Source organism: Pieris brassicae, chromosome 10 (genome assembly GCF_905147105.1).
Source record: "Pieris brassicae chromosome 10, ilPieBrab1.1, whole genome shotgun sequence".
NCBI lineage: Eukaryota > Metazoa > Arthropoda > Insecta > Lepidoptera > Pieridae > Pieris > Pieris brassicae.
Genome location: NC_059674.1, coordinates 12,457,899 through 12,483,355, shown reverse-complemented (window position 1 = coordinate 12,483,355; position 25,457 = coordinate 12,457,899). Strand labels below are relative to the sequence as shown.

Here is a 25,457-nt window from a genome sequence, read left to right as displayed (position 1 = left end):
CATTTGCTGAATTTTTAATGAAGTCCTAAGTATTTTTAAAATAACTCCAGAATACCACGATACCGCTGCCCCAGTCACAAATACCAGTCAAACTTGATCAAAGTTCTGTCGCCACCGACAAGGAACCAGATGAGAAAAAGATGAAAAAGGGACGGGGAAGGGCTTCATCTTCATCATCCGGTGAGAAATGAATGAGACAAATATATGTCTGTAAGTGGTTATTCAATCGATGCTAATTTAGAACTGTGGTTGGTCAATTTGGATTTTGTAGGCGTGGTTTGCCTTTGTACGGTTTTTATGAGAGTTTTTTAATGTTGGTAAAGAGTGGTTTTACAATTTAATATGACACGATACTATAATACAAAACATATTTTGATAAGTCATCCTTCTAAACGTGTTTTCATAGCAATTTGCAAGTACATTTTAAATAAAGTGTTTTTTCGTATTTTCTAAATGGAGTACAATTTTATAAACAAGCTTAAATGAGTAGATTTTTTCAGGTATTTATTAGGAACTAGGAAAAAGTTTTTTAACATGAATTGGTTAAAAAATATCTGCTTTTCTGCTACTGTACTTCGTTTAAGTAAATACTACAATCGCATATAAATGAAACTTATATTTATAATCAAATTTTGTAATCATAACTTAGGAGCCTCTTCTATACTTTATTTTTCAAGTGCTTACGTAATTTTAGTATCAATTTCTACTTCATCAAAACTTAGTAGTGTATTTTTTTAACGAAGCAATTTTTGTGCTTAACAAAAATGATGTAGTTCGTGTTGGGTCTCGGTTATAAGATACTTACTTTCTTTGGAGCCACCCGTACTAATAATTATTACGAAACAATCGCGCGACATAATTTTTAATCGCTTCTGGAAAATATATTGTTTTTAATGTTCAAGATTTACTTAGTATTTGAAAATGCACGTAAAGAGGACTGTCTTAATTTACTAACGCCTGAGTTCTGTATGTAATAAATGTTCGTTCTATATAAAGCATATAAAGAACTAAGTTTTCTAGAGACTAATATCGTTGCATGTACTGGTTGTTAGGGAATTTCCTTGTGTAGTAAATACGATTTTAAAAAATATACTAGGGGCGGAATTTAATTAAAAATAATATGAAATGAGTCTTTCGCTTGTCTGTCCTTTATAAATAAAAAGATCTCAATTTCATCTTAATTCAGGCAAATATTTTATTCAGTATTAATGTTGAGGCATATAACATTATTAAAGATGTATTTTTTTTTGTGAACGTTTTTTATCTCACTTGTACTCGTTTAGAATAGATATTAGATTTTAGATCTACTAATTGTGATAGTATTTTTAAACATTTGTTAGGTTTTTATTTTTATAGTTGAGACTTCACGTTCATTTCATACTATGTAGTTTTAAATATATAAACCTATGCTTTTTTCACTTTCAATTCATAATAATAGACATAAAGAATAGAATGGGATTCATAAGATTCAAAATTAGTTTTAATTCTCGTTTATTGAAATACCGTCTTTATTGCCTAATGTTAAGAGGCATTGCGTAACGTTCGAGCATGCTGTCTCTTTCTAGTTGTTTTGTATACCATAAACAATGCTCAATTTATTCTCTGTGTCTATGCTTTTAAAACACGCACATGAATTTAGTGCCATAGACTGCATATTTATTATATAAATCAGCAGATTGTATTGCTTTTCGAATTAAGTGACGTCTTCCGAAATTGTTTTTGTTGTTCCTATTAATGTTATATTATTTATTCAATTGAAATTTCATAAGACAGGCATAGAGAATGGAGCGATAAATGAGGAACGTTGCGTTTCTAATAAAATTATCAGAAGGATAGAAGGAAGGAAGGAAGCAAGAATATATTAACTTAGCCTTTACTCTTTGTTCTAGAGTGACTTTGTAATACCTTGATCTCTATTGACAGGATTGTTTCATTATAACTTTGAATCCTTGTGGATTGTAATGGCGTCTTTATTTCAATCCAATACAAGTTTGGACCACCTCTAAGGATTTTGTTTTATATAAGGGATTTAAATTTATGCTCGGCTCATTCTCCATGACTTTGATATAGACATTCCAAAAACTTGTTTTTAACTGTTCATTAAAAAGTATGTTCTAAAATACTCATTAGTTTAACGTGAAACATTTATTTCCTATGTGATGGTGAGACAGGGTTAAATTTAACTACCCTAATTATATTGTTTAAGCTTAAATTGTTTAAAATTAATCGTTAAATTGTTTTGGGACCATAATTTCAAAGTATATTAAAGTAAATATAATTTGTATTTTTTACGTGGCTTGTTAAATGTATAATTCTAAACAGTATGAATAGGCACTGGCCTTCTAGCATTCGATGGTCATAGTGCCACGAACTGATCTAACCCTAATAACTTACAGGACAGCGTTGTTTTTTGGGGTCATATATGGTGGTGACATGAAAGTTTATTTTGTATGTATATCCGCGTATAAATAAAATGTTTGTTTTTAAATATTGGTAAACGCCTACATGTATTTATGTCTATAAAATTTGCTTATAATGTCTCAATTTCAACCATTTATTAATAACAGCTCGTTTAGTGGGTCAGTGGTAGTTATTAAAAGCATGGTTAAGCTAATGTGTAGTGACGTCATATCTTCATCTCTGTGTTGTTTCCTGCCATAATTAATGCTTAATTTGTAAAATTAATTTAGTGTATAATAAATGTGATTTATCAATAACTGTCTATAGTGAATGAGGAAATATTTTCTTTAGAATATCTGTACGAATTGATACAAATACGAAATAAAGTCATTGTTCTTAATTTTTGTGTTTTTTTATGCGTTTAGAGAAGTCATTCAATGAATACAGGGCAGACCCAAATTAACAAATAGTTCTCACCTATTCTTCTTTGGATGTTTTAAATGTTCGATTAGAGGTTATGTTCAATTATTAAATCCTAACACTAAGCATTTAGGCTCCATAATAGTTGCTCATACGGTGAAAAAATAATATCAAAGAAACGTATGTGTGTAATGTTACTTTGTGTTTTTTAATCCGCATACCCTTTGCGGTGCGACTGCTTGTGGCGGAGGGTTATGTTGTGTGACTTGTGTGTTCAAGTCACCTTATCCGCCTGGTTAAGATAAGGTGCTCCAGTAACATTGAACACTGATTTAGTAGGTAAGTAGCTGATTTATAGAAAAACAACCCATTTTTAAATATTTATTAAGGTGTCCATTTTGATGTAATTACAACAGAAAAATCATACGCTTAGCTTCATAGCAAAGCTATTACTTGCTATGAAAAAACAATTACGAGGAGGAAGAGCTCGAAAAAAATTTTGTGCGCAAAAAAACAATTCAATGCTTGAAATAATACTGGGCACTGAGACCTAACCATTTTTTCGCAGGCGTGATTCCTTGAATTATCCTTAATTGTAATTGGTTGTTACATACGAATTTCCATACGAATTTGACTGGCATTAAAGGGTCACGGTCAAGGTCGTTAGTATTGAACGCCTAAATTAAAATGAAATTTCATTGATATTTATTATTAATTCAAGTAACATCAATTTCACAAATATTAATTAGTATTAACAAATTTCTTATACAATAAAATTTTTAATAATCTTACGGGTATAGAGAAAGTTTAAATTACAAAAATTCAAAGTTGTGATTACTTATATTGTCTGTGGAACTGAAATACATTTAGCTAGTATATTAATAAAACAATAGGCACCTAAGTTTATTATATCTACATGAAATTACTTTAATCAATTCTAACGTTACCCTGTCTCTACGGAATTCCATAGAACGCAAAATAATTCAATCATTTGTCTGATGGATCATAACATTTACTCTTTTAATTGTATTCGCGCCTGAAGTCATTTTTAATCTTGCCGCTTTAAGTCCACATCATCTTGGTCGGACTGAGATTCAAATATATCGACCGAAAGCTGTTCCGATTCTCCTGGATTCATTAGCAAATTATCATTTTGGATATCTTTTTGAACGTTATGTAATCGTGTGCCAGAGGTCAAAAACTGATGATTAGATGGTTTAACAAGTATGTTTAGCGGCGAATACGAGAAGAATGGACTCGACTGTTTCAATTTAAGAAAGGCATTATTTTCTTGTTCAGCGAAGGAAGTAACGCGAATGTTGGGTGAAGGGCTCTTTGGTCTTGAATAATGTTTCTCGAAATGATTTTGAGACTGTGTTATGGTCGTTATAAAATCATGGATCTGTTCAATCCTAACCGTACATTTGAAGCAAATTGTTTTCAGCCTGTCCGTTTTTTCAATAATAATTTTCAGGTATAACAATATTTTGGCTATCATATTTGTTTTTGTACAATACGTACCGGACAAAGATACATTAAATTCGGACATGGATAAACATATCCGGCAAGGCTCTGGATAAATATCCATGGTAACTACAAAGTTTTTCGATAAAAACACTATATAGCAATATCCGTATAAATCAATTACAATCAAATAATTAAAGAACTATCTAAGCTGGCTTCTGGCCGTTGATTTTAATTTCCCGCCAATTTACTATCACATTCACAGATACAATAGAAGAAGAATAATGTTGTAGATTGTTATAAAATATATCTTTTCATCCATAGATTACAAAGCTGTAGAAATAATTTGAGAAAATATATTTTGTGATTATTTCGCAAAAAATACTACGTTGGACGGCTAACAGATGCATTTAGAAAGTATACATTGCCCATAGTAATTTATAAATAGTTAAAAAGTTATCTACTTCGTTAAAACATAAAAACTAAATGTAAGGGTTTTCTCAATTCTGAAATAACAAACAACCACAATGTAATTCACGACACTATGATTTAGACCCTCACTTGGAAACTAAGAAATATTTATATGAAATTGATGAAATTTATAAGAATGGATTAAGCCAGTTATAATTTAATTTGTCTTTTAATAAAATTTTCTGCCATGTATTTTCTATGGACGGAGATGTCTGAATAGAAAATAAATCTGAGAAAGCTAAATACGTTTGTGATTGTTCACTATTTCTGTTAAGTTGAATCTACACAGAAATACACAATATTTAATAATTTAGTTAAAACATAATTACACAGACACCTTTGCCGCTTGATTCTATTTCGTTGCGTCATGTATTTGATGCTTTGAATGTTTGCCATAGTTATGCGCATACATAGGACTGAAGTAAATATACAAATTTAATCCGCAACTTAATAATAACTATGTTTTTACAATAAATGTTGTATAAGTCCAACATCCATTGTTTACCGAATCTTTTAATAATTGCCAAGAAGTTTATAACTAAATACACTATATCAATTGATTTTTGGATAAGCGTTCGAAAACAATACTTTACTACGCATAGAATAAATGCCAGCATTCGTCTTTAATTTTCTTTAAAGCCATTCTATTCCAGAAAATCTCTGAATTCAATTAAGTGACCCAAAATTTGATTTGACCCATATCACACGTAACTTCAGTTATAAACTTCTTTTTTCATAAATACGTATATTAATCATACTATTCTACTTCGACCAGACCGTATCTACTATCACAAGCCACCACACTCCTATTTAATAGACAGTGATCATTATATAATAAATAATAATATAAATACAGTAATCGTTCTTATACAAGCGAAGCTATGCACCGACCTACTTTATTTTGCGATTTTATAACCATAGGAGAATTACATTATTAAATGCATTGTGTGAACAACTGTATCGAATCCACATGCTGTCTCCTTCATTGACATACACTTTCAGGGAGACAGAATGTCCCTCGAATTGAACGTGTTCTTGTCAATTAACGCTTGAACTGTTAGATTACACATCATCCTCCTTTTTCCCCCAGAACTTGTCAAACCTGGATCGGGCACGGTCTAGTACCTCAGCCGCTGTCAGTCCACCCGAGCTTGATGTATCGTTTATTAGCGTTGTGTCAACCACTCCCGGCGCCACCTGAGTGGCTTCAGTAGACTTCTTGATTACTTCTTTCTCTTTAATTGGTGTTTCAGGTGTCAGCTGGTTGCTATTGATCCCGTTGACACCATTCACCTTGTTTAAATCTAGAGCTTTAGTCTCATATATGGGAGTCAAGCTTGTTGGTGTGGTGGGAGTTTTATCCACGCGTTTGCTCAAACTTGTGGGAGAATCACTTTTTTTCAGCGAACGGATTGGCGACATTTGCTGATGATGGATTGGAGCGATCTCTGAAACATTGTGTTATCATAAGGAGAAGTGTAATCTTCTTTGAAAGTTTCAAATATATGTTAAAGATGTTTGAAACTTCCATAGCTTGACATCAACAAGCACATTTATTCTTAATCTAGCAAAGGTTAGTTAATCGCTATACAATATATATTGTTAGGTTTTCTGTTTAATCTATGGGTAATGATTTGTCGTACTTACTTTTTTGATTAAGTTTGATATTTATTCAACTATAGATACTAATTCACGCTACTTTTTCAAATACAATGATAAATATACATTATTCAATTAATTCATGCTTAATACTGAATATTAATAAAAATCCGCCAGTCGCCACCAACATTTTTTTATATAATCTACGTCTGTAAATATCCTAGTACTAATCTAAATTTGTGAAACAGTAATTGTTACAGTTATTCGAAGCCAATTTGGGATATTAAAGCCAATTTACAAAAGCTATGCCGCTGGCGTTGGCACATATGGAAATTTTCATGCTTTAGATTTTAGAGATATATCAGAAGATCTACGTAGGAAATCCTCCCCCGACAACATCATGCAACAGATGATTCGGAAATAGCGAACTCTAACCAAGGATCTAACCTATCGGGGTACATCCAGAGCTGGACGTCTTTATTACTCGTCGTAGGATGACAGGAGCAGGCAGCATGCAGTGAATGAGATGAGAAATGTTAGAAAGGGACAGAGTGCTAAACGGTGATCGTGTACGCAAACATCGAAACACACACACACAAATGGATACATACGTGGTCGACGTCTCATCGGAGTACGGTCAAAAAATAAAAGCATCTCAGTTATTGGATTAACACAATTTAATCATGAACTATCATAAATATAAAACAGGTTATATATTATCTGTGTCGTGCGTGTGGCAGTGAGCTCTGTCTTTGAGTAAGAGGACACTGACTGACACTCATTAAAATCGATGATGATTGCTTAGGCGGTGGCTGTGGACGGCGTACCTGCCATCTTCACGGGGCCGACGTCTTCCGCCATAGAGCTACCCTTAAACTCAGAGCTAGGGCGCTTTATGTTCTCATCTGAAATATGTGAGTGGTTGTATGCCTGATGATGATCGCAACGCTACTCTCTACGTCCACAAAAAATGTTCTAGCTCCACGCCGTCTCTGCAGAACTTGTTGATATTCATCCTAATTAGTTATTATCAAAAAGGTGTAACTTATGATTGATGTGTCTTTGTTGTTCTGTCATCTTATAGGGTAAATGTGAAAATTCGTCGGGTAACACTTTGTGTGGACAGAAAAGAAATAAAGATGATTTTAACATAATTAAAAATGTATGAAAACTAAACGAGTGAAGAAATTTTAATGATCGGTTTTTGGCACATGATTATTGTGTACTTGTGTCAGTGTTGCAAGCCTACTGTACTGTGGGGTTGCTATACACACGTAAACTCAAAAACGGCTAATGTTACCATGTCTATTCCAACGTGAAATGACAGTGTGATGGCTTTCCGTTGTAAAAATTTATCACCCATACCAATGGATTAAGTTATAATCAATTGTATAAAAAATTAAGGGGTGACGAATTTTTCAATTTCTTTATGTGTTCTCGATATAATAAGACTTAAAATTTAATTATGCCGTCTATCTACGAAGAGTATCTTATTCAAGGACCACAGTATACCTGGGTATTAGGTGTCGGGTGTTATACTGTGCAACCATCACCGTGAAGAAGACACTCTTAAGCCAATACATTTACAATTCCATATTCGAGTGTTGCCTACTAGAAAAATTTTGACATATCTGGCGCATTACAAAATTTTGACAGACTAACTTAGTTTGAATGTGACTGTCAACTTGCTCATGAGTGACTCACCGCTTTTGACATTCTGTGTCACAGTGAATGTCTTGCCAGTGTCAAGTGGAACTGTCCAGTTGACAGGATCGGGGGAGCGCATGTTCATCTGTTCAGGGGACTTAACACGGGTGGGCTCCGGGGGCGATTTAACCACTGGGGAGTCGTCGAAGAAATGGTCCTTAGCGACAGATGCACTACGGTGAGCCTGGATATCGTTTTCTGAAAATATGTCAAATTTATGTATATTAAATGAGATTTTTTAATAAAATAACCATTGTAAATATCACTGCTGAAATAATAGAAATTAGTTTCACTTAGGATATTATCATTTTACAAATTATAGTTAGTAGACACATATACTCGTAATGTTGGTGAGTCAAACGAAAAAAATCTATAAATCATCACTATTCTACTAAAACACTGAGGCCTTTATTCCTTTATACATATAGTTTGATTTTCTTATTTGTATACCCAGTGCTTAACAGTATTGAAACTTAACTATATTTGAATAATGGCCGAAGTAAATTAATTACCTAAAAACACACAAAACACCTCATATTCACTAACAGGATATTAAAAAAACACATCTACAATTAACTTCTATTTCAAAGAGGAAGGTATATTATATTTAATTTAATCTACATTTAAAACTATTTATTTAATATACACAACAAACATTCCTATAACAATTACTAAACACACATAAATGAAACATGCCAAATTCACACTAAAACCAGTTGGCAGGACAAAGGGAAGTGATCATTTAAAATCATAGAAAAATTGTTTATTGTAAGTGAAGTGCAGTGTTTCACACCGGACAATACGAACATAAACTCCATTCAGGCTGGTGCCAATACGCGCAGTGACTATGTTGCGTAGACGCACTGACAAATTTTGCCTAAAAGCGCGAAAACAGAAGCCAATTAAATTATATATTGTACTACTTTTTCTATCGCGTTTAAGCCTCATACGCCACCACACTTTAGTAATTTTTATAACATAATGAATATAAATGTACTATTTTTTAGTTATAAGACATTAAGATTTAATATACTACTAAAATTTATTTGATACATAGCATACTTATTGACGTTTATATTTTTATACGCTTAAAGAGATTTTAATATATTTCTGTTAATCGTTTATTTTTGTTTATTTATATGAAAAAATCATACCTTCAAACTTTTAAGCTTCAACTTTTTTTGAAGATACGGTGAACCCAGTTTATAAATAAAAATATTGTGTTTGAAAAATGGAAACACTAAAAACTTCAGTGCAGTGGCAAATTAGAGTTGAAAAAGCCGCATTGTTCGCCAAAATAAAAGACAGAGCGCCGACGCAACCGTCACAAGTTCTTACGCACCCAATTTTATCCCCACTTTAGAGACGCTGCGACTCCTTTTGTTCTGCTCAAGGCCATTGGCTTCCACTGTCCCATTCGTTCCAGGCCCAGATTTTGGAGGCGCGGAAGGTGACCTTCCACCTCTCGACGATGACCTAACTCTATTACTACTGCCCCTACTTAACGGCAAACCTACAGAACAGTTAGCATACTAGAATTTTATCTAATTTTGGGACAGGCATCAGGCAGGAAACACACAAAACACGTATTCGGATTACATCGAGAACTATTTTATGGAATCTAGAAAGATAATTGATGTTAGTGTGATGTAGACGATAAAAAAAATATGATGATAAATTGATCACAAAATCGATCAGATGTGAATGAATTGTCAAATACTAAGAAGAACATCACTGAAAGTCAGAACAAAGCAAACAACGAGCTCTAAGTAACTATTACTAATCGGGTTTCGTTTCAAAATAAGTCAAACCTTATAAAAAAGACATAATTTCTAGAAGAATCCAATTTTAAATCTACGCTATTAAAGGCGTCAAGCATATATACAATAACTAACCGGTAGGCTTAGCAGGTCGAGGATGTGCCTCATGTCCATTGGGCAGATGTCTTGAAGTAACGGGTGCCGGGTCAGCCGAGCGAGGCCGCCGCCTTGGAGATCGGTAGGCTCCTTCAGTTTTAACACCTATCCAATAAATGCAATATAGTAAAAGATAGTCGTCAAATAGTATCAGGCATGGCAACAATTTCTGCGTTTATTACATTTATAACGATTTTATAGACAGCCTTTTGTGCATATTCTGATTATGATTTAATTCTAATGCTAATGCTGATTTGACATTGTGTCAGGAATCTTAGGTATAGGAATTCAGGTAAATAAGAAACATTTTACCTTCTTGGGCCGCGCCTTCATCGAAGCTATGGCCCTGAAGCTTCTTCCTTTGCTTCTGTGGCGATGTCTTATGCGGCGAACGCTCCAATGCTTTAGTCTCTTGAAGCTTAGCGTGTATAGACTGGTGCGGAGCAGAGCGGAACGACCTGAACTTCTTTGGAGAATGGCTCTTGGACTCCTTGCCATCTTTTTCGTCACGAGGCAAAGCCCTGCAAAATTTAAATGTTCATAAGAAAATATATATATAAAGAGCTTATGCTAATAGCATTCCTACAGCTGAGCTTCATTAAGATAGCCAACATCTAAGCCATTTGGTTGCAATAGCTATTGGCTAGTATGGGGGCTTGATTCCAGCAAAGACAGCGATAAAAGATTACGAAATCATATCGCTATGATTAAACATTCCTAAAAGCTTGGTCCTTCAAGCCGGATTGTGCATATCAAATAACTAGTGCATCACTTACTTGTGATTAGTGGAAGCGAGTGATAGCGCTGAGAGGGAGGACCGGCGAGATACTTGGTACCAGAGCTCGATCTGCTTATTGTAAAGCTGTGTGATGTGCTCTGGAGCCAGCTCGGTTCCCCAGCCGCGGTACTGTCAAACAACTTTGTATGAAAGCATGATCATTATATCACGTCACAAATACTATTTGATCTGTGGTATAATTTACATTGTCTATGATGTGATCGAATTGTTTTAAGTTACTTAATTTCCAGATAAGAGATTCTTCAATCTTCAATCCCTATTTCAGAAAATAAATAACTATGCTTTAGAGAGGCATCGTAACGACGGCGTTCAAGTAGGTTGGAACGTATAATTATGTTTTATCGTTGTAGATATAGGCAGATCTAAGAGAAGAGAAGAGAGACCTTGTACTCGCCGGCACGCTTGCGCAAGTCCATCACCTCGCGGTACCAGGAGTCTCCCTGCGGCAGCCCGAGTGGCTGCAGGCCGGCAGCGCGCAGCGTGCTCTCGCTGTCCTCTCCGGCAGCCTTAGAGGTGCCGGCGGCTTTGGAACCCACCCCCCGGACCCCACTAGCCCCACCCCCCTCGCTCTCGCCCACCAACCTCTCGCTCGCCTCCTCATTCGACTTCCCTTTACCCCTGCATTTCGTAAATGTCCCTTTAGACGCCTCGTACACGTATTGAGAGAACGGTCTAAATTTCTTTTTGTACTCGCTTTTGTAACGTTTCCTATTATCTTTGGAACGATCCTCTCCATTGTATATGAGGGCCGATAGCGCGCTACGGAACGTCGATTTTCTGCAAAATTTGATTTCAAGTCAGACGCTTGGACGTGACGATGATATGCGCAAAAGAAACAGCTCGCGCCGAGCCGGGTTAGTAAGGTCATGCTCAAATAATTGTCAAGCACGCATGTGGTAGGATATTAGTCATCGAAAAATCTAGAAGGAGCCGCGGACGGTAGTGTTTACTGTAAGGTTAGGTGATACAACGACATACAATCTAACAAACAATTTTGATAACGTTCACATTGATAAAAGTGCAGGTCACATCGATATTGTAAAAGTATCTATTAGCAGACATTCCGGACTATCTGATCTAGAACTACTCGGCCTTATACCGCCACCGTGAGAAGATTTAGATAAAAGCAAATATCAAAAATGAAATTTAGACTTGTTCTGCGTTACCCAGTAGATACGAAATGGAAAGATAGGGCAGAACAGCTATAGAAGAAACCTTTACTGATATATACACCAACGTTAAAAGTTGATTATTGGAGCAATTTATCAATTTAAGTTCCGATAAGCCTATTTATTATTGAGTCATATCGCATAATACTTTATCTCGGTAGAAATATTGTTATAATTTTTCTTAATAGAACTTTTCATACAATATAACAATGGTTGGTCGTGTGCATTGTGTACTTTGTATTTTACAGAATAGTAATGGCCTTGGCCCGAATGACTTTTTTAATTCAAACAATATGTTCCTACGGAATTAATCGCCATACTATCAAGAATTTCAATCTAGGAAAATTTTATAAAAATGCAGGTCAAAACCGCCTTCCATAACTGACAGGTACAGAATATGTTTAGCTTCTTGACAAGGCGTTTTTATATTTAAAACTATTTAACTAGTATTTAGAACTTTCAAATCTTAACGAATAAGAATTTTATAACAAATTATAAGTTCATTTACTATTTGCATTTCAGTAAAAGTTTCTTCCATTGGTTAGTACACAAAACTAGACAATTAAGCATAGCAGTGACGATTTCTGAAACCTGAAAAATATTCGAGATAAAAGACTTGTTAACAATTATTATAAAGTATATACAATTTACGCCCGGAGTAAATAATATAATATATATACGTGACTATTTCTGTGAAGATCTTAAAGTGTTTATTGTGCTATTATGGATTGCGCTGCGGAAGCTGCTTAGCCAGAAGCAAAGCCTTAGTGACAATAATTTTGTTTATTGACAGAGAAGAAGGAATCCGCCCGGCTTCGCGCGATGATCCAATCATAATAAAATTGTCGTTATGAAATTTTTGCGTGGTTTATTGGAGACAAGCCCACAGAATAGCGATTATTTATAATAATATACTGTTTCTTAAATCCAAGTTATTTGATTGGTGATAAAGCATGCATATTTGAAAAAAATCTATAAAATACAAGCTTCAATGAGTTAGTAGACAAGCTGCGCTAAAATTCAGAATCTATATACTTTAAGCACAACTGTTTTTTTTTAGAAGCAGTATTAAAAGAACTTCAGTTAAATAAAATAGTTATGTACATTTATATATAGATTCTGGGTTTCTGGGTTTATTGTTCATCTTTACTTTATTAGAGTTTTCATATAAAAGACAGAATTTTATTTCTAAATAACAAATTTTAATAAAGTAAAGATTTAATTATAAATTGCTGTTAATAATTGTAGCTAACGGATGGAAAACCAACATATCAGATGAAATGGCAACGTTTTTCTTGTTATATTCGGGGAAAATTGGTGGAACTACATCATATTGAAAACGAAATTGCCATGGAAATTGCTCTTAAATAGTATAAAATTGTATAGTTTCTGGGGTATTGTAGGTGTAAGACCGAGAAAACAAAGATTACATCATATTGACGAATCGAGTTAATCATAAGTTTGAAGATCGTTGGGTTTCCATCGCTAGGTACCAGTTCTATACCATCACATACCTCTGTACTGCGGGCTTCTGCCCGTTCCACAAATAGTCTTCGATGTATCTCTTGTGGTCGTCCTCACCATCCACGTGGTTCATTAGTGGCTGTGCTTCTACTGAACCTGAAATTATTTGTTAATTTATGATTAACTAAATTAATAATAATGAATATAAAAATGACAAAAATTTGGTTGTGACAAAATTGATCTAACGCTAGTTTCCACATTTTGTGGGTAACTAGAATAATTCCGTGGTACATGGTGCATGCTTAAAACAATTTTTTTAAGAAAAAAATAGTCTTAGTATTATATATTATCAAACAGAATTCGTCAAATACTGTGTCTGTGTTAGTTTTTGGAACCTTAAAGTCGTGGCAGAATATGCAGTGAGGCCTCTCCAGAATCAAAATCCAATTGTAAGTATAATTTGACGGGCAATGACGCAGAATAATGCAAAAGGTATGATGTGAAATATGAAGTTTCCAAAGAAACATGTACAAGCCGATTTACATGTATACCACACCACACAAAATATGTTTTTTTTCGTATACTGAAAAACGAGAAAGAAAGTAAGAAATATAAAAATTGGTGAAAAGAAGTAATCTAGAGGATCAACTATTACTAGGGTATGCTCCATAGCATAATCATCACCGTTATAGCCTTATTTGGTATTAATTATATTATATAAAACATAATACAACATAACACATTATATTATATTATATTATATAAAACATAATCAGCGCATTAACAAACGAAAAAAACGCTAAATTAAATGACTGACGCAGTAAATTCGCTTTATTAATAATACAATTATTTCGTAAACAGATCAAATTTCAGCAATTTGATATAATACAGGCGACAATTGAGCAACGAATTTCAATTTGAATAATAAAGTTTTGGAGTGACAAGCACGAGTTATTAACAATGCAAATACTTGGGATTTTGTTACGCTCAAAACTACGTACCTTCACTTCGTAACTTTATCATTTAATGAAACTTAATATATACTGAATTCTCACAGGTATATTTATTATTTATATATGCGTATAAAGTATTTATGAATTTTTAACTTGCTTGCAACTTGCTGCATTTATTGCTAATAAAAACCTTTATAATTCACGAACCCATTTAAAGCAAAACTTCATGACAGTAAAAAATAACACAATATATGTAGACGGTAATTAACGTACATACAGGCATAGTGGGAGGTACTTGTAGATAAGAAACCTTAAAACGCTGGGTGTGCTGCGAAATTATCTTACCTTCGGCCGCGGCAGCTTTCTTCAGCGCTCCCATAGAGATGCTCTTCCTTGGTGCATCAGTGGTGTCCTTAGGCCATGCAAACTGGTTGCGGTACTCCGTGCTTACGGATACCGGTTCTGGTTCTTTTGCCGCTAACACTTCGCCTAAGGCTGTGGTTGCCTGAGTAAGCGTAAAAGTAAATGAACATTTTCATTTTTGTAAATACAATGTCTTGAAATATTTATCGTACGTAGCTGGTCAAGCTGGAAAAAGCTTCACCTAGGTTTGACTAGAAAAGCTCAGTTACAAAATGATTGTTAAAATGCAAATGAGTAATTACAACTAAAACTTATTAATATTTAAAATATTTTCAAAGTCAACGTCAAATATTTATTGCATTCCTTATGTTCATATTTTACACGTTACAAGTTATAATTTTGTTACAATAAGGACCTTGGTTAGGCACAACAATGTTGCTATAATCACTCTCGATATTGAGTAATCAGTTCAAATTCTATAGAAAAAATATTTTTATATGTAAGCCTATGAACTTTTCTGGCCAACTGTTAGTTACACATCACATATCATGTTATATAGAGAAAGCCCAAAGAATTAATAATTTTACACGTTTAATATCCACATTCACTTTTTATTTGATTGAGGTACCTCTCTGTGTATTGTGTGTCGTATAGCATATGTGAATTAATAAAATAGTAGAATATTAGAAATTGAGATTAGTATACACGGTTTTTCCACGCAGATCACTCCTGGCTAAGTGACGCGCCTATGTAGTCATCTTTATTACAGAATTATAGAATTTGATGTAAATGTAGTTGAAAGTAAGTTATGTTACCTTAGGTTCGACAGTGTCGGTCCATCGTGGCTGGCGTGGTCCCTCAGATTTGCTACGCCGACCGGCGCGCTCAGAGTCATTCCTCTGTGCGCTCTGTAAAAAAAATATTCATTGAAGTTATAATTTACTATATATTTTAATATATTATGAAAGTTTATATCATAACATATAATATATCACACGCCACCGCCGTAGTTACGCTGTTACGTATCTCTCAAAAGACTTCTCCGGCGTATTCGAAACGGTCGAAACGAAACTCCTAATATTTACGGTATCTGGCAAGCTGTTGTATAGTAAATGCTTTAATTTGCCATTTTAACTAATAATTTAAGTATACGTGTCTTTTGCTGTCAATTATTTAATCAAGCGGCGAAAATTTCAAATAGAAAAATGGCTACATTAATAAAATTTAATAGTTATTGACAAATTAACGAATTATTTTATTATATTAAAATAATTTCTTGTTATTTCGTAGTTTTAAATGAAATTACGACTGAAAATAATATTTAATGAGAACATGCCTGCCTATAAAGCCTGCATATACATGTATTTTTTTAATAAACGTGTCATAAACTAGATAATGTCTGTCCCCTTGACCTGACACGCACTCGACCGCTTTTCTTACAATCTTCGATCAATGCAGAGCTTACGCAGTTCATTTTCACTATACAGCCTTCAAGCTGTGAATCATCTCATATTTTTATAGAGCCATATCAACGCTAATTCTAACTTTGGAATGTTTGTTTTGTACAAATAATTAAACGCTAAATGTATAGACGTATCTTTTAAAGATTAGGACTAACTCAAAATCATATTAATTTAATACCAGGGCCATCTATGTGACAGCCTACGAAGCCAGCCCACGTACTAACTAATGTACGATACGTAATACTTTGGTAGTAAATAATAAACACACTAATTTGTATGAAAAATGTTGGGATTCAAGAACACTTTTATAAAAGCTGTTTAAGTCTTTATAAGGGTGTCTATAAATGTACCTACCGCTCATACAAGCTGTTAAAGAAACAATTTTTTATAGTCAACTGAAAATCAATAAATGTGTAAATGTATGTCACATGACCAGTTCATGTGTTACAGATACATTTAAAGTATCACTTTCATTAAATTCAACGCTTGTATTGTATATATTTGATTTCTGTACCGCAATTTCTAGGCTGAACATAAATCCGAAACGGCTTCAAGATAAGATCTAGCTATAAACCGTATTGGAAAAACTTTTATAACCCACCAATAAAAATACAGCTAGGAATTGCTTGTCGTATTTGACAAGGATTTGCGTCATGCACTATATATTCTACTGGAGCAATAAAAGCTTTCTGTTTCAAACTGTGCATTAATATCGTACGTTTTTATAAAAGGTAAAAAAAATTACTTAGATATTTCCATACCATGTCTAAAGTGAGTGTAACATCTGTTTGTTTCATCAGCAAAACGGCCAGCAATTAGTGCCTAACACTCCTAGCCGATTTGAAACCTATGAGTCTTTCCTGATGTTCCGTACAAACAATTTTGATTACTTACATATAAATATATAAACTATTTGCGCATTGCACTAGACCAACAAGTTCAAAACGAAGTTAAAAACTTTGGAAATGAACGAGGCTTCCTCCTACACTACCATCGTTTGTCCCATAATAGACGCTTGTAATTGCGTACACATTTTAAAACGTAGTATAGTAATTAAAATGTTTGTTAATTAGTTATAGCTGCGTGAAAATTAAACTATACGAAGTTTCGGCCTTGTTATTAAAATTTGGATTATTCAGGGCTATTTTGACAATGATGTAACATCATTATCCGTATCCAGCAATTTACGTCGATTAAGCAATTTTTGCATGAGTAGCTGTTACCGCTTAGGAATTTTGATAATTTTTTTAAAAAGATTGATGATAACGTTCGAGGTACACGGATAAAAAAAAATAGACAGTAATTTTACAGATATACAATATTTAGGGTGATTGACGTTAAAACGAACTGTGTGATAATCTAATAGTGAATGTAAATAATAATATTCATCTAATAGAGGGATGTATAAATTCGCATAAACAAACATACATAATTCTCATTACTTTGTGTAATACATATACTTACTCGGGCGCGGTCTAAGGTGGCGTTCTGCTGTGGTCTGATCTCATCAGAAGGCGCTGGATCAAAGAACTCATTGGTTTTGTACGCGACCCCTGGATACTTTTTACGACGTGGCAGTGCTGGTTCGATTACGCCTGTGAACAAAAAAGACATGGATACTGTATTTTTACGATAATACGCTTTTCTTTATTCATAGAAAAAAAAATCTCCATAGCCTCGCTGCTTTTGTGTAAGCAGTTTGAGTCTCAAAACTGCACTTCGTTGTGAAAAATCCGCCGACAAAGATATTACGACGATAAAAGGTCTTGCTTGGTAGCCTTAGTTCGCAACTGAAGCATATACAAACAAAAACATCTTAGAATTATGTAATTGATCTGCCCCTTAGCTTAAGGCCGCGACCTTGTTGTCGAGCGTGGCGAAAAGCGATATATTACTAGCTTAGATTGCAAATTTGTAGACATTACCAAGACTATTACATATAACACATAAAATTGTTTTATATTAAATATGAAACAAATAATTTATTGAGAGAACATAAGATATGTGTAGCTATTCCATGGGTTTATTTTTCATTATTTTAGGTTCTAAAATAGTAGACTATATTTCGGTTACAATATAAAATTGAATTTTGCGAAAGATGTTGCGGGCATTGGCTGCTATTATAGAACAGTATTGGATCAATAAAAATCGTTCATCGCTTTTCTGTCAGTCCGAAGTCCATTAGTAGGTCTTCTATTTTAAGAAATATCTAAAACAAGATAGTTTGTTACGTGTTTTGTTTTCTGAAAGGTTTTTGTAGAGAGTAAAATGGTTTTGTTAAGCTATTTTTAGTTGAGAAATTGTTATTGTCTAACATTAATGAGAGGTTTTTAGTTTGTAGAAACATGGCGGATAAACAAGATTGGGCAAATGCAAATGGATAAATGTAAACCACACAACATCTTTATATATATATCTATTAAATCCTCTTCAGCGTGCGACTCTCATCACTGAGGTCGTAGGTTCGATCCCGGCTGTGCACCAATGGACTTTCTTTCCATGTGCGCATTTAACATTCGCTCGAACGGTGAAGGAAATCATCGTGAGGAAACCGGCTTGCCTTAGACCCAAAAAGTCCACGGCGTGCGTAAGGCACAGAAGGCTGATCACATACTTGCCTATTAGATTAACAAATGGAACAGATACAGAAATCTAAGGCCAGACCTAAGAAGGTTGTAGCGCCATTGATTTATTTATGTTTTATATAAATTAAATCTCCTGTGGAACGATTTTGATAGGAATTTTTGTGTGTGGCGTTGCACATTGTAGGTAACACACACTGTATGTAACTATAATTAAAATCGCGCATTACCTCTGGCAATGGGCAGTGCGGAGGGCGGCGCGGGCGCAGGCTGCTTGACCACGCCGGGCTGCTGCTGTTGCTCCTTGTACTCGTGCCATCTGTACGTGCTGCGGTACTCCGAGTGCAGCTGCAAAGACGTCAATATATAATCTATTGGTAATATATATTTTATATACTGCGGTCGTTGAGTTTACGACGAAAGATTTTGTAATCCTCTTTCGTTATGTAGGTACACATTTACTGCTTGCGTACTGAAGCCTTTATTTTGGTAATAAACTGAATATTAACGAACATCAAACCCATTTTTGTAATGTTTTTCTATTGTACGCAAAAACAGCTCGTAGTGTCACGAGGTCGGGTCTGACGTCACGTTTAGGTAAACGTCAAATGTGTCTATTCGCATCCAGAGAAGAAAGAATAACTAACATTGCATATTTCGTGAGGTAAAATTGAATTCCAAAGTTTATAAGTGGTGTGCAGTATCTTAGTCTAAAAGGCAACACCCAAGAAGGTGTTTCAACACCGAAATAAGAAAATAATATGAGATAAACGATATCAGCTCGAGCGGCAAACGCCCGAACCGCTACCAAGTAGCCACAAATTCACCACTTTATTTCTGTGAAGACCACTTTGATATGAGTATGTTATGTATTTATATGCATTCATTCAGGTTCTGAAAATGCTTGTTCGACGTGAAATAGTTAAAATATGGATTGAATAACTAATTTATTCTGTTCCATTTTTCCATTCTTAGTATCAATTACTTTTTTTCATTTTCCAGTTGCCAAAAGATGCGGAAAATTATATGGAAATGCCAAATTTACAGATGCGTTAGATCATAGACATAAAAAGGTACTATATATAATAATAATAATAATAATATATATATATATATAAACATATACTATATAGGTATATACTACTATGGTTAAATGATTTCTGTAAGAGTAACTATGCGTCTAAAAGAAAACTATATTCCAAATTTAAAATTCTACTTGAAATGTTTCGTTATACTTTTATTTTTACTTTTTACAGTGCTTCTCTGTTACAAATTTTTGATTTAAGAGGACCTAGATAGCTAGAAGGAGGAGAGAAGTCTTTGCATCTGTTCCATTGATTTCAAGACAAGTGGATAATCGCGATTACTAAGACCCATTGTTTCAGATTTCGATCGAACAAATTCGTCTAAAAAAGGAATAAACCAATCTTGCGATCTTGCTAATTTTTTCAGAAACCACGGGTTTTCACCTCCGGTATTAGTAACGTTTGAAGGGATTCGTACTAATTTGTTAGATTTTATGAATTTATTGGTATTAATAAAAAAAAATTATATTATTTCATTGCATTTATATTTTTATGTAGTATTTATTTATTTAGGTAGCCAACATAATGCATAAATATTAGGTCCTTACATATGAAATTGGCGTTTTGTATGGGAGGAGCAAAAAGTCCAATATTTTTAAATATAATATATTTAATTAATCAAAGTATGAACCATTGTTTTCTATGCACTTTTGCCGTCTCATAGGTAGTTCATTGATCCCTTTACTAAAAAAAACCAGTCGGACGGGAATCAATAAAATCTTTGAAGGCGATTTGGACTGCCCCCTCAGAGTTAAATTTTTTCCCTTGCAAGAAGTTGTCCAAATTTCGAAAAAATGGTAATCTGTTGGAGCAAGGTCCGGGGAGTATGGAGGATGTCTTAGACATTCCAATTGAAGCTCTTCTAATTTGGTAGCCGTCTGTTGTGCAGTGTGTGGTCTAGCGTTGTCGTGAAGTAGCAGTGGCGTGGAGCGATTGACCAGCCTAGGTTGTTTAGCCGCTAGCTTTTCCATCATGGTTTGAGAAAACTGCAATGAAAAATACCGGCACTAGTCCACCAAACGCTTACAAGTAACTTTTTTGGGGTTAATTTTCGCTTGGGGCAGGATTTGGCTGGCTGGCCAGGATCCAAATATTGCGCTGAGCGCTTCAATTCGTGAGGTACCCACCTTTCAAGCTTTTTAATCTTCCCAATTTGGTTCAAGTGAATTAAAACAGTTTTATCACTAACACCGCAGCCTGCAGCTAACTCGGACGGGGTTTGCGATCCAATTCTATAATAACCTTCAATACTTCATTATCAACTTGGGTCTCAGGCCGTCCACGGGGCTTGTTCTGCAGGTCGAAATTTCCAGAACGAAAACGTTGGAACCAAAAACGAACTGTGTTTTCTTTTGCAACATGACCGCCATACACATCGTATCGTTTCCGCAGCACTAGTGCCACGGCGGAACTCGTACTCGTAAATTATGCGAGACTTTAAGTTTTCCATTTTGTAAAATGAGTGACGCAAACAGAAAAAAACAGAAGAAAAAAACAAATGAATGACGGTCATCGACGCACAAATACATGAGTAAATAGCTGTACAAATTTGAATTTGGAATTCCTTACCAAAGACGAGAACATCGTGATTAAAGTGGCCAGTACGAAATACGCCAATTTCATATGTAAGGACCTAATATATATTATACATCGATCCCACTTTAAATCATAAAAAAAACTGTCATAAAATTTATCCATAAGATTTATTTCAATTTTAAACACTTTAACCATAAAATTGCAATCTTTTGGCAACTAGAAGTTTCCGACCTACTTCCCATGGTTATGCAATCTGGGGTCATTGTATTACAAAATGCTGTGTGTGCAGTTATAATTGGTATTGTTTTGTGTATTTGGCTGACTTTAGTAAAATGTTTATATTGTATTAAATGTAATCGTAAAATCATCAACACTGAATATTATAAAGATGAAATATTTGCATTTTCGAATGTGTATTTATATCCTGTTATTACCTTAAAAAAACTAATGTCTAGCCGTTATAAGGTAGTAAAAATGATACCTTATTTGTTTTTTGACAACTTTTTTTGATTTGGTTTATATAAAAATAGAGCAGTGTTGACCAAGTGACTTCAGCTCCGACTCTCATCCCTGAGGTCGTAGGTTCGATCCCCGGCTGTGCACCAATAGACTTTCTTTCTATGTCTGCATTTAACATTCGCTCGAACGGTGAAGGAAAACATCGTGAGGAAACCGGTTTGCCTTAGACCCAAAAATTCGACGGCGTGCGTCAGGCACAGAAGGCTGATCACCTATTTGCCTATTCGATTAAAAAATGATCATGAAACAGATACAGAAATCTGAGGCCCAGGTTTAAAAAGGTTGTAGTGCCATTGATTTTTTTTAGATAAAAATATATAGACACTGTTAAGTTATTTATTCTTGGCTTTATAAAAATTATTTCGAAAATATTGTTCAAAAATGTGTTTTGCGATGTGGACAACTGTTTTTATTTGGATTACAAAATCTTAGATATTAGGATTAGATATGTGAAATCTAATCTTAACATTATTTTGATGGAATATATCGTATCGATGGGACATTAGATAAATGCGTTCTTACTCTATACTTAAGTCAAGGAATGACACAAATATTGGTATTAGAAAGTATATTAGGCGCCTTTTACACGTAAAGTATTTACTGTGATTCGTCATTTCAGTATTTGTTGATAGATATCTGCTTTTAATTTTTATTTAATATATGATTAATACACCAGACACACGTTCAATATTTATTACATCAGTATATAGACCGATTTCTTGCTGGATACACGTTAAAATGGACACAGAGCTAAAAAATTAAGCTTGTGTGGCTATTTTTTATCAATTAATTTAAAAAAAACGGTTAAAAAATCTGTTACCTACTAAGGTACACCCATTTCAATTTAATGGCCGACATTAAACTACATAGCGAAATGGATGATTATCAACATTATTTTCGAAAGCCCGAAATGTTTTGAAGAACTTCTACCAATGGTAGCACCATTTGTAACAAAGGAGGATACAGTGATGAGAAAAGCTATTACCCAAAGAGAAAAATAAGCTACAACTATGGATTACTTATCAATAGAGAGGTACTTTAACAACGTAAGGTTTTCGGCTATAATGTCACTCGCATTAATAAGCCAGGCCATTAAACATTCAATATTTATCACATTCTGAAGGACTGTGTTTTGACATTCTGAATCAGAAATCTAGAAATCCATAATTAAATATTGTTATTCATCAGTACGCTAGTTACACGTTCAATAAATACTATGATACATGAGCATTAACTTGCAAAAGACCGTAAATACTTTACGTGTAACAGACACCTTAGTACTTAGTAGTAAGTATTAAGTATAAATATTCCAACCAAAGATTCTAATAAAGAACATATGCAAGATGTTCAAAGTATAAATGTCAATAATCTATTAAGCTTAAAAATCCATAAATCTGAAATTTGTTAACTAGTTATGCAGTGAAGATTGGAATCTATTTATTTAAAGTCAAGTATGTTGAAAACCTTTTGTCTTCAGTCACCATGACCACGCAAGCTGTAAAGCACGCGAAACGTCGGAAAATTTAAATTTAAAATTGTGTTGAATAATTATAAGTTTATAATAATACAAATAGCTTTAATCCGGCTAAAACATTGTTTTCTTTCAATGTGTAAAAGCTATGTTAACCAAAGACAAAGAAAGAGAAATGAATTCTCAGAAATGTGTCTACACATATGACATTTACTGATTCAATAGATCGGTAAAAGTTGTTAGTGTCTAACAAAATATAATCATAATTTATACCAATTAAAAATACATGAATACTTCTATTGTTGACGACTGTCTCTAAGACTTTCTTCAAAAGCCATCTGGAAATTATCGATGTAGGAGACGCAGATAACCTAATCATCTAATCTTCTGTAAAACAAAGATTATAAATGAAAGTTCATTACTTGAAATACGTAGCAATTATGGTAATAGGAACACGGTAATTCCTTAATGCCCAAACGAAAATTTCTTAATATGGTCTAATTAGCAAAGTGGATTTTATATTGCAAAAACCAGAATTAGGAACAGACTTTCAAGGGCATATTAAATAATCCTAATCCTCTTAGCTGATTCGTGTTGCTAAAAATACTTCAAAAAATTCGGTTAATGTAATATTAATATATAAGTTTTATTCGCCTTCTCTCCCTGATATTCGATTGTGGAGATCTTAGACGAACTAGTTTTTCTTGCAATGTTTTCTTTTACCGTATAACCAAATAATCAGTAATAGTTACAGTAGTAAAGTTGACCTATGAGAAATGAGAAATGAGACTTAGATTAAATTTTTACTAACGTACGTCAAAAATAAATGCGTTCCTCATACGGCAGTCATAGTGTCGATCGTCCCGAATCCTCCGAGTCACGAGTAAGACACTTTCCTACGGTGTTTTTATTCATGATTGCTGAACGTTTCCTTCCATACAGGCCATCCAAAAATACACCCTTACCAAAACAGCCACGAAATTCAGCAATTAGGAGGAGAATATGGATTTTAAAAATGTATGAGATGGAGCAAATTATCGTCTAGAGCTAGTGATTCCCATTTAGCTACAGAAATCGATTAGACGAATTTACGAATATACAGATCGATATTTGAAACATTTAAGTGGGAACAGTTTGCAGATGTCGACACTACCACAACTAGGTTATATAAATTAGTATTGCGTATCGGAAAAACGACAAATTTTCCATATCATTGCGTAATAAAATCGTAATTTTTGTATAAATAATAGTAGTTTGTAAATGAGATTTGGAATGAAATCGACGTAAAGTTAAGCTGTCGTTTCGTACTTCGGTCGATGTTAAGATGAGCAACCATATTTCAATATCCAATTTTATCAGCAACTCAGCCGAAATTAAAAGATAATCGGATATGGTACACGCTTCGATGATTTTATGATTCAATATTTACACCCGTATTCACTCCTAATAAACCTTTTTAACGAGACTAATCACATTACACAGATTAAAATCAATGGAGCATCGGAATTTGAAATACCTTTTTCCTGACTTATACTGACAAGATAAGTACCTAGTTTAAATATATATAAAATAATCTACCAAAACACTAAACCCGAGAAAATTATAACTGAAATAAGTCCGCCAAAGATTCAAGATTTGAAGAAATAAGAAGACTGCAAAATTATAATCAAACGACGACGTTTATTTTATTTATTAAATTATTAGTAATTTTACAGTTAACATACATATTATAAAACCAAAACTTTAAACAAAAATTACATAGATAACCAATATATTTGAAACAGAATACATGTAAGTACATTAATAGACAAAAGTATATTTAAAAAATAAACAAAAAAACTGAAATTTAGTGCTTGAAAAAAAATCAAAGTTTTCCCTCCTCTTCAAATACTTCCTCAAATCTTCTTTGGTGAGGTGGAAAATATCAATATCCTCATAATTAAGCAAATTGCTGTAGTAATGAAGGATATCAGGCAACCTAATAGACTTTAGTCTGTACGTTGGACATAGTAGAGAATGCTTTAACTAATTTCGAATACATACCTAGACAGTAGTGTGAAGTAAGTAAGTAAGTGA

General features: G+C 33.8%; 2 protein-coding genes across 7 annotated transcripts in view; one reads left to right on the top strand and one right to left on the bottom strand.

Moving 5' to 3' along the window:
* The window catches only part of LOC123715208 (microtubule-associated serine/threonine-protein kinase 3), a 43,378-nt gene extending 32,076 nt beyond the window's left edge, over positions 1-11,302 (top strand). For all 5 annotated transcript variants that reach the window (XM_045670133.1, XM_045670131.1, XM_045670132.1 and 2 more), the window contains 2 exons: positions 51-180; positions 11,127-11,302. In XM_045670133.1, coding sequence (XP_045526089.1) covers positions 51-180; positions 11,127-11,287 — 291 coding nt within the window. In that variant the 3' untranslated portion in view covers positions 11,288-11,302. The remainder of the gene's footprint in view (positions 1-50; positions 181-11,126) is intronic.
* Positions 3,189-25,457, bottom strand: part of LOC123715210 — a 42,347-nt gene continuing 20,078 nt past the window's right edge. For both annotated transcript variants that reach the window (XM_045670135.1, XM_045670136.1), the window contains 10 exons: positions 19,001-19,118; positions 17,653-17,783; positions 15,541-15,633; positions 14,708-14,867; positions 13,460-13,565; positions 10,290-10,498; positions 9,957-10,082; positions 9,404-9,574; positions 8,059-8,259; positions 3,189-6,203 (listed from right to left, as the gene is read on the bottom strand). In XM_045670135.1, coding sequence (XP_045526091.1) covers positions 5,818-6,203; positions 8,059-8,259; positions 9,404-9,574; positions 9,957-10,082; positions 10,290-10,498; positions 13,460-13,565; positions 14,708-14,867; positions 15,541-15,633; positions 17,653-17,783; positions 19,001-19,118 — 1,701 coding nt within the window. In that variant the 3' untranslated portion in view covers positions 3,189-5,817. The remainder of the gene's footprint in view (positions 6,204-8,058; positions 8,260-9,403; positions 9,575-9,956; positions 10,083-10,289; positions 10,499-13,459; positions 13,566-14,707; positions 14,868-15,540; positions 15,634-17,652; positions 17,784-19,000; positions 19,119-25,457) is intronic.